Here is an 11,298-nt window from a genome sequence, read left to right on the forward strand (position 1 = left end):
TGTATGTTGTCTTCGGTAAATATTTATATCTACTTCGTACATACACGTATTTATATAAATATATTACTTTTTTAATCGGCAGAGGCCGAGAGTTTCGTCATGGCACTTAGCAATCGTTTCTAACTTTCTGATGTTTAAAAATAAAAGCAAAATTATTTAGATATATACTCATGTTCTTTCTTCTACCAAACCTGTAATATATTTATTATTTATATGTATTTACATCTCTCTCTCTCTCTCTCTCTCTCTCTCTCTCTATATATATATATATATATATATATATATATATATATTATGCTTGTCGGTGTGGCTGTCCGATGGTGTTTTGCTTAATTTCTTAATTTACTCATTTTTTTACCCTTTATTTATTTATTTATTCATTCTGTTCATTGTATGTGAAGCTGTTTTAATGTAATTTTAGGATTTGTTTTTACTCCACAGACACATAACACCGTTAATATTTTGGGTTTTCGGGGTCGTGTACAAGCATATAATTTGTACGTCGCTGGTGTGATATAAGAAACCAAATAACTACTGTAATTGTGTGGTTAGTCACAGATCAGTCCTGATCGCACAAATTTGTGATCAGAAGCATTTAATCTATCAACACCCTGTCTTTTTTCTTTCTTCCCCCACCACCTATGCTGGAGAGCCGTCTAAAACAACATTATAGACTCCTGTTAAAAACAATATACCCTGGGACCTATACTATTTATCTATTGATAGGGGCCACAATATACATAGATTAGCATTGAACCCCTAAAACCGTGGGATCTCCCGGACAACTGTTCCGTGTGCCCGTAGCTTTAAAGACTGCGCTGATGTTAAGAGAATTTGTCATTTGTATCTCGTTAAAGAGTGTGTGTATTCAACAACAAAAGTTCAACAACAATTGCTTACTTTGACGAGTTGAGTCTGCATTATTTTGAATGATCGTGTTCACTACATATATGACTGTATGTGTACCTCTGTACACACACATATGTACACCTTTTAACGTTATTTTGAGTTGTTAATTTTCTCTAAAGACTCTATATTCTTGCCAGGTATGACTTTTCTAATATGAAAATGAATGTAGCCATTCCGTCATCACCGTGTTTAGTTGGAGAAGGTCTAAAGATGAAGCTGGCGGGAGGGTACCGTCGTATCCAGTTTGCGGACACAAATCGAAATTTTGAGACGACTTTTGCAGGCTGGGATAGTAATTTTTCAATATTTATTTTAGGTTGAGGTCTCACAGTACTGCATTTGCGCCATCGGTTTAATGTCATTATTGAATATTCTCGTTGTTTAAACAGTGTAATATGAAGATACACTTGTCTTCTCTATGTTACCTTTTTAGCACAAGAAGCGAACGTCATTCCATCTATGTACAATATTAAAATATTACAAGGTGGCGAGCTGACAGAAACGTTAACACGCCGGGTGAAATGCTTAGCGGTATTTCGTCTGTCGTTACGTTCTGAGTTCAAATTCCTCCGAGGTCGACTTTGCCTTTCATCCTTTCGGGGTCGATTAAATAAGTACCAGTTACGCACTGGGGTCGATATAATCCGTTTGTCTGTCTTTGTTTGTCCCCTCTGCGTATAGCCCCTTGTGGGCAATAACGAAATAGGTATTTCGTCTGTTTTTACGTTCAGAGTTCAAATTTCGCCGAGGTCGACTTTGCCTTTCATCCTTTCGGGGTCGATAAATTAAGTACCAGTTGCGTACTGGGGTCGATCTAATCGACTGCTCCCCTCCCCAAAAATCTCGGGCCTTGTGCCTAGAGTAGAAAGAATATTTAAATTTTGAAAGAAAATCTATTGCGTCCATGTTTTATAGTAGTATAGATTTATAATGTTAAAGGGTTAATTTGTTACAAATTACTTTTTTTTTATATATAAAATGTAAATTTCTGCATTCTTATATTGATGCACATAGTTCCTTTTGTGCATCCGTGTGTTGTGAGACAGTGCTGCTACATATGCATTCATTACAAACTTCATCTAAAAGGAACAATCCAGTAGATCGTCATCCTCTCACCAGTGCACTGCAGTCACTATTTCACAGCCTGTGTGATAAACCATTCCATGTTGAAGTGCGTGTTGTAAACTGCCCTCCACACAAATATGATATATTTAGAGCATTGGATTTGTAATCTCAACTGGGTGGTCTACTGCCTACCTAGGTGTCATAAATATACTTCATTAGGGCTGGCCGTGACTTAACAAGAGCAGTAGGTATAGTCAAATTAAAATCACATACATGCGCAAGGAATTAAATGTAAAGAAGCCAATCACTAGTATAAAAAACATTGTAAAGGAAGCTGAATTTCAAGTTGTGATATTCATGCCTTTTATAATCTTGTTAGTGACAAAATTTGTGGTTACTTATAAGGAAATTACTTATTTGTATGTGTTGTTGCAAATTTTTCATTGATTTGACCCAGTCAAAGGGGCAGTGTCCATGGCCTTGACAGACTATCCAAGACTGATGAAGAACATCAACATTATTGATGTTCTCTTTGAACTATTATAGGGATGACATGAACAGGGAAAGAATTTCAGAGGATTGTCATAATGGGGGGAGGAAGGATGGGACATAATGGTTAGTATAACACCTGGGATGTGGACATAATATGGGTGATGGGAGGAGTAGCTAAAGAGAAGAAGACATGTTTGTGAGTGAGAGGTCGAAGGATGTTGGAGATATCTTGATATCAACTAGTCAGGTGACCTTTCTGTAGCTACTATTTTTATCCTTTAGCATTCAGACTCTTTTGTTAAATGTATTGCTAATTTATTCACATTTTGTATTAGTCATGCTTTACCTTGTAGCTTTGAGATTTTGAAGAGGTAACTGTTAATTAAAGAATGATATTGTAAGGTTGGTATGAGAGTTCACATATGGCCAGTTTGAACATAAAACAGAGAGAATATTTGGGCTGGATATGGCCACTTTAAATGCTAAAGGGTTATGTTATCTCTGTATAACTGCAGTAGTCTGTCAAAGAACCAACATTGTGTCCCAGTCGTAATGTTTGCTTTTTTAATTTTCTATTTCAGTTCTCTCATTGCATTGTTGACCAACTGTTACTGAAGGCATACTTCAATGTAAATAGCAAATCCATGCCTGTCTCTCACACAGGACTGTCATGATTGCCAATTCTGATGAGATAGTCCTACGCCAGCCTCCAGTTGCTTCAAAGATGACAATTCTTCCATCTCAAATACTTCCAGATCCAGATCTTCAGGTTTCACCATTCAAGAAAGGAATTTTGCGTAAGGAAGCAAACCGTCCAAAATCACATTCCAATGTACGATTTAATTTGAAAAGTCATCCCCTTGCAGACCTCAGTAGTAGTAGCAGCAGCAGCACTGGTACTCCTGCTGAGTTCAGTAGTAGTAGTGGTGGCTCTGGTACTCCTGCTGAGCTCTGTAGGAATGATAGTGAGGTGGCTGCAACTTCTGAGTCTTCTCTTACATCTCAGGAACAAAGTTTTAACACAAACATACCACATCCTGCTGACAGTTGTCCTGTAACTGATGTTCCCCTTATTGCACTCAACAGTTCCCAGCACATTTTACATAAAATTCATGTTTTGGCACGGAATGATGAAGCCCATGTCATTAAAGAACTCCAGCGCCAGTTAAATATTGATAAAAAGAAAGAAATAAACGAAAAAGTAAGTTCCAGATATTTTTGTTGTTATCGTTATTGTTGTTTGGCAAAACTGTTACTGTTAGGGAAAATGCTTTGCAGCATTTGTTGCTGCTCCTTATATTCTCAGTTGAAATCCTGTCAAAGTCAACTTTGCCTTTTATCTATTCAGTGTCAATGAAATAAAAAAAAAACAGTCAAATCCTGGGCTCAATATAATTGACTTTCCCTCTCCTCTCAAATTGCTGGCCTTGTGCCTTAATTAGAAACCATTATGATTAATATTATTATTATCTTTATTATTAGGAAGGCAGTGAGCTGGCAAAATTGTTAGCATGCTGGGTAAAATGCTTCGTGGCATTTCCTCCATCCATGTCTGAGTTCAAAGGTCAACTTTGCTTTTCATCCATTTGGGATCAATAAAATAAATACCAGTTGAACACTGGGGTCCTGAAAGTGTTGGCCTAGAATTATTAGAGAATCAGAGAAAATGGTTTGCAGCATTCAGTTCAGCTCTTTACACTCTGAGTTCAAATCTCTTTGCGATCAACTTTGTTTTTCATTTTTCGGAGGTCAATAAAATTAACAATCACATGAGTGCAGGGGGTGTATTGTCAAATTCCTTTTTTAGGTTCTGAGTTCAATTTCTGGTGTAACTGACTTTGCTTTCATAATGCTGCAATGGCTAGGGATATCAAGGCCCTAACCAAGGTATTTTGAATTGCATCTCTTATACCACTCAATCCATCAAGACTGCCCTCTCTCCTCTCTGTTTTGATATGCAGTAGTTACTATACCAAGGGTCTGACAGGGAATCTGATTCAAACTGGATCTCCAGGTTGAAGGTGGGTGGGGACTGAAGAAGGCTTGCAAGAAGAATGGCCAATCTCCTCAGAAATGAATTGTGAAAATCTGACCTTAAAAGATGAGGCAGAGACGTCTAATGCCTGCATTGCTTGTTAGTGTACTGTCAGTGATTGCCGTGCCTTGTACTTAACCACTTTCGAGTACACCTTGTACTTTTCTGTACTTCAGTTTGACTTGTAATCCTAATAGTGAAGGAAACCTTTTACTACTGCTTTTCTTATTGTAGGTTACCTCCAACTCAACCCTGATCAACTAGAATTTTTATCAATGACATGCCAACTGTGAACATCATGTCTTTATAGTATTTTACTGACTACACTTGTCCAATGTTTCCTTGTAATGTTAATAACAAGATTTCCACTGTTTATAATATCTGTGATGAAAGGCTATTTGATAGGAAAGAGATGTTTAGTTCGAGTGAATTGGTTCATATGTGACTGTGCAAGTTCTGTGTATCAGCAATGATAGTGGATTGTTGAAGACATTGAATTTCTGAGCCAAAGTTGAGTAGCATAAGTTCCTGCAATAAGCTGTCTTTAGTTGTCTCAGGTCCACTGATCAGCTACCAAGTAAACCATCTATATATAACCATGGTCTGTCAAAGAAAAGGTGTCAATGACAAAATTGTTAAGGACTTCTCAATCTATTGTTTACAAAAGTTAGGATTCTGCTGGGTTTATTGTATTTTTACTGGTCAGCCAGCTACTGAAAAAAATAAGTTCTTTATGTATCTTCCAGAAACCTTAATGGCTAGTTGCTTGTTGGCCTCATCAATTCTCAACGAAATCCTATTTTTGTATTACAATTATTTTTACATTTGAACACAATGATTAGGGTTCAATTCTTAAACAGTGAGATGGTGTTTGAACTCTGTCCATATTCCTGCTACATATCCATCAAATGTTTTGTTTGATTGATGACTTCTTTACCTTTGGTTAATGCCAAATGATTAACCATGGATACTGAATAATAGCTACAGCAGCAACAACAAATAAGCTGTTAAAAATAGCAACCAATTCTTATTCAAATTACACCCTATAATCTTTAAAAAGGCAGGACACACTGGATATTATTTTGGTTCCACTTACATAATATGGGGTTATAGTACAATACTAGTTTCAATTATGGCGAAAAGACTGGATGGTCATGGCTGAAATTCTTTTGATCATAAATCTGCTTGATTAGGACTGACATAGGGTTAAACAATAGCAAAAATAACAAACATTATGCCCACAGGCATATGGTGTAGTGGTTAAGAGTGCGGGCTACTAATCCTAAGATTCTGAGTTCGATTCCAGGCAGTGACCTGAATAATAATAATAATAATAATAACATCTAAAAATACCTTAGGAATGAGAACCCAGGTTCAAAATTTCCCCCAAGACACTTGATGAAGGCTGGAGGGTATATCAACCGAAACGTGTTAACAACAAACAAGATGAGGACAAATATCCATCAAATGTAAATAATGTACATAATTCTTCATCTCTTAAATATAGAATTGAAAAATAACAAATATTTACTCAACACTGTTTTTAATATCTCTCCATGGCAATTAGGAGGAAAATAGCTCTATAGAAACTATATCATTCCCATATACAATCATAATACACCATTCCATTTTATCATTATATTGTACCATTATAGCATTAAATTACAGTATTCCATTAAACTATACCAATCCATTATTCCATTACACCATTCCATTATATCATTATATTATAGTATTCCATTATGCAAAAGCAATAAATACTTACAGACATTGAAATCTGGGATGAAACAATGAGGAATCCACTACATAATTGTTCAATCAGCTAGAAATGACAGCTAAACCTCCTTCAAATCACACTCTACTATGTTAAATAAAAAAGAAGATACTGGATAATTTGACCCTAAATACACTGAATGTCAATAAAAAAGTTGTCATTCAATACAGGCACAGGCACGGTTGTATAGTAAGAAGCTTGCTTCCCAACCACATGGTTCAGGGTTCAGTCCCACTGTGTGGCACCTTGGGCAAGTTTTTTCTGCTATGGCCTTGGACTGACCAAAGACTTGTGAGTGGATTTGGTAGTTGGAAACTGAAAGAAGTCCATTGTATGTGTGTGTATATATATATATATATATATCATCATCATCATCATCATCATCATCATTTAATGTCCGTTGTCCATGTGGGCATGGGTTGGATGGTTTGACAAGGGCTGGCAGGCTGGAAGGCTGCACATGACAGTTAAAAGAAATAACACAGATCTATGAAAACTACACCATTCCATGCAGGTCCACTCTGACACCTCAACACCACTTTTATCTCTGTCCAGCTCTACTCCAGTTACTACAACCTCTCTTCTATAATGTGAGTAGCCATGTGGCTCCTCTACAGCAAGAAATTTGTTCTGTTCTGGCCTTTTCTTTCATACCTTAGCCTCTCATCCTCTAGCATAAAGCTGCTTACCTCGCTATTATAATCCCATCTACTTGAAGAGGATCTTAGATGCAAGCTGCATGGTGATCTCACAAGTGTTAGTGCCATGAAAGTACACAATATACTCTGTGAAGAGGTTGGTGTTAGGAAGGGCATCCAGCTACAGAATCTATGTCAACACAAACATTGGAGCCCAATACAGTCCTCAGGCCAGTTAGATCCTATCATATTGTCCAAGTCATGCCAGCATGGAAGAGAAGTATTAAAACACGATGATGATATTGATTGAAATTTGTTGATGGTAAAGTTATAATTTTTTTTTAAACTTAAAATAATTTCCTGTTCTATGTTTACAGGCAGCTTCTAAAGTGGACTACAAACCTGATAGTGTTTTATACCAAAACCTCATCAGTTTAGACGTTCCTATTGTGTGTGTGAAGAAAAAAAAGAAACCAGTTGTTAAAAAGAAGGTAGGTGGGTTTTGGTTGTCTTTTTCTGAAATAATATCCATTTCTACTCTAAGCACAAGGCCTGAAATTTTGTGGGGAAGGAGCTAGTTGATTATATCAACCCCAGTACACAACTGGTACTTCATTTATTGATCCTGAAAGGATGAAAGGCAAAGTTAACCTCAACAGAATTTGAACCCAGAATGTAAAGACAGGCGAAATACCACTAAGCATTTTGTCCCACTTGCTAACAATTCTGCCAGCTGCCTTCTTTTCAAATAATATCAATGCTACATATTGCTTAAAACCAGAAATTTGTTGGGGTTCAGTACAGTCAGTTATTGACTTATATTTTATTTGATCAACTCTGGAAGGATGGTAGACAAAATTGAACTCAGAACATAAACAACTAGATATTTTGTCTGGTGCTCTAACAGTTGTGCCCTTAAATCACCTTTATTTGAAATTATTTTGACATGGTGGATGTCGAGTCAGTTGAATCGACTCCAGTATATGACTGGTTAGACTTTCTCTTAGTTTTTCAGCTCCTGTCAAGTGTAGGCCATCAGTTATATATGCCTTGTATAGGCTACCATCAAAATCCACCCTTCAAAATCCTACCACCCTTCAAGATCCTCTTCTGCAGAATCCTTCCTAACAGTTTCTTGCTTCTCTTGAAAATTGCTGAAATAATTTTTGGCCCTCTCAGCTTCAGTTGATAATATGAATGCTATTCTTGTGTAGCAGTTATCTTTGCATCTTGAGATCAGAGGAAGTTCCAGCATCTTTAAAAAGGCTTTAACAAGAAGACATCATCAATGTTTGAGGCAGAGAACCTTCTTTGATCCACAAAAGTGGGTTAATTTGTATTCTCATTGATGTTTTCATAGCAAGAAATATTTTAAAATAGAAAGATGACATTTGGGAACAGTATCAAGGTACCCAAATGGAAGGAGTCTGCAACAGAGAAAGAGGGAGGAAGAGGTGGTAGAGTGTTTATATCAGGATGTTGGACCTCACAAAGGAAATAATGAGGAGCTGCCAGGAGTGGTGACATATGTTGGAATGGACCCAACCCTACTATGCCAGCATAAACAAACAGAAGTACACACATATGTATGTGAAGATGAGATGGTCACAGCCTTTAATCATAGATTAGCTTGATCAGTTGTTTGGCCACAGGGTTGACCAAAGGCTAAATAACCACAACTACAAGTAATTACTTTATCGAGTACCCCCTACCCACATATTCCCATCCTTGAATGATAAATGGCCAAGTTTACCTCATCAGAATTTGAACTTTTAACTTAAAAGAAACATCAGTAATTAAACAGCCCCATAAGTGTGATATGCTTAATTATAGTTGTTCTATGTATGAGTTGGAGTGATCTAATCCTGGGAAGGTAGCATCGTAACAGTAACGTGTTATTGATAATGTAACCCTAAATATAACGGATCTCACTCTGGGAAAACAACATGTTCCGGGTGGTGTGTTATGATGGAACTTTATATATGAGGTAGACAGAAATCCAGCTCTTGGAAGGCCATTTCTTAAGTGACAGTCTGCTATTATCACAATACAACAATTAGGAGTAATGTACACTGATGATCTGATTACCTGATGTGTTTTAGCTTTCGTATTAGTGAAGTGTATTTGGCTGTTATATTGAATGACCCTGTAGATGCTCTCTAACTGGCTTGCTCTATTTTTTATATTCATTATTAATTATCATATTTCAGTATGTTACTGTAATTTTACATTTGTATTCTGTTCTCTGATTATCTGTTTTGTTAATTACAGACACAAGAAGCTGTTCCACCAATGTTTTATGATAGTGCCAAAGAAAACACTCATGAAGAAAAGGGAAACTTCACACTTCAGGGAATTCCACTGCCACGAGTGAAGCTGCTAAAATCTCCACCTCTCTCCGCCTTTACTTTATATCAACACAACAGAGCCTGGGAAGGACTTCTTATTCACAATCACAGTTGATATATGAGAAGTTTGCAATATTTGATACAGAAAAAGATGGCAAGCTGACAGAATTGTTACTGTGCAGGACAAAATGCTTAGTGGCATTTTGTCCATCTTTATGTTCTGAGTTCAAATCCTGCCAAGGTCAACTTTGCCTTTCTTCCTTTTGAGGTCAATAAAAATAAATACCAGTTGAGCACTGGGGTTGATTTAATCGACTTACTCCCTCCCCCAAAATTGTTGACCATGAGTCAAAATTTGAAACTAATATTTATACAGAATAAAATTTATTTTCTTCATTTTCTTACTCGACCCATAACTCAATATATTTTATAATCAAAGTTTTCATATTTAATTTATCTTTGTATAGAATCTTGTTTTGTTTTGTTTAATAAAAATTGTTTTAATATATAAATGTGTATTATTTGTACAATAAATGAGTCTATTATGTGTAGACTATGTGTGTGTTGTGTGTAAAATATGTGTGCTTTGTTTGTGCAATAAGCTACAAAATTCTTCGATTCTCTTGATTTCCTGTAATTCAGACCATTTCATGGTCCCAGCAGACAAAATGGAGACAGTGTTCCCCCAGAGGATGGTGAGGGAAGTGTGCTGGAACAACCACTCCGACTCTCAGGGCTTGCATTTGCAGATAACCATCTCCGTCCTGATAGCAGTGAGCAGGGATATGTCCAGGGGCTGAAAGCACCAAAGGTCTCCACTGCCACAGGCTCAACCATAAATCTATCAGAGAGCGTCCCTAACATGCTATCAAACTGGTGTGTGTATGTATACATGTTTGTTCAGATTCCATCAAGATCAACTTTACTGTGCATCGTTCTGGGGTCATTAAAATATAGCAGTCAAGCACATTAGGTCGGGGCAATCAACTAACCCCAACCCCAAAATTTTTACCTTGTGCTTTTGTTGGAAACAATTCCTTATTAAATAACAATGAGGAACATATCTTTTATTCAATCAATCCCTTCCAATGTTACTGGCCACAAGTAATTGACTATAAAACTGAAAATTCATCTATTAACATATAAATTGCAAACTCCTTCACTTGGCATTTTTTATGTGCCACCGGCACATATGCTGGTACGGTGACGCTGGCAATGATCACACTCGGTGGCACTGGCAACAACCATGCTCAAATGTTGTTTTTCACATGCCACCAGCATGTAAGGTGACATTGGTTACATGCCGGTAAGGTGACACTGGTTACAATCACGCTGAAATGGTGCTTTTTACGTGCCACCGGCACTGCAATTAAGGAGTTCTTGATGAGTGCAGCTAGGGATTGTGGTTGAGAAGTTTGCTTCACAACCACCTGGTTTCATGTCCAATGCCACTTTGTTGTAACCAAAGCTTTGTGAATGAAATTTCTTAAACACCAACTATATAGTCATAATTGGAACACCTTCACACAGCTGAGGTGGGGCTTGACAGGACAATGCCATAAACAGTAGCCAAGTATTTGTTTACTTAACACCCTCATATACAAACTCTTTATTATTTATTTGTATTGTATATAGGGTTGAGTGTGGTCGTTGCCAGAACCACCTGACTGGCCCTCGTGCCAGTGGCACGTAAAAGCACCCACTACGTTCTCAGAGTGGTTGGCGTTAGGAAGGGCATCCAGCTGTAGAAACTTTGCCAGATCATATTGAGCCTGGTGCAGCCTTCTGGCTCACCAGTCCTCAGTCAAACTGTCCAACCCATGCCAGCATGGAAAGCGGATGTTAAACGGCGATGACGATGATAATGATGAAGAAACCACCACTATCATACACACACACACACACTGAAGTGATACAATTAAAAATATACCTAAGGTCTTTTTTAATTTCTTTTATTAAACTTCCATTTCTCTGCTATGAAAATAAATTACTTCATTCTGCATCAACAGAGGACATTAAACAGTTTCATGAGATAAA

General features: G+C 37.1%; 1 protein-coding gene across 1 annotated transcript; it reads left to right on the forward strand.

The window, feature by feature from the left end:
- Positions 1-9,773, forward strand: LOC106867378 (uncharacterized). The gene is made up of 4 exons (XM_014912235.2): positions 1-15; positions 3,048-3,667; positions 7,291-7,404; positions 9,185-9,773. The coding sequence occupies exons 2-4, from the start codon at positions 3,137-3,139 to the stop codon at positions 9,374-9,376; spliced, it is 837 nt and encodes a 278-aa protein (XP_014767721.1). The 5' UTR covers positions 1-15; positions 3,048-3,136; the 3' UTR covers positions 9,377-9,773.
- The last annotated feature ends 1,525 nt before the right edge of the window (positions 9,774-11,298 follow it).

The sequence above is a fragment of the Octopus bimaculoides genome, chromosome 13 (assembly GCF_001194135.2).
Source record: "Octopus bimaculoides isolate UCB-OBI-ISO-001 chromosome 13, ASM119413v2, whole genome shotgun sequence".
NCBI classification, from domain to species: Eukaryota; Metazoa; Mollusca; class Cephalopoda; order Octopoda; family Octopodidae; genus Octopus; species Octopus bimaculoides.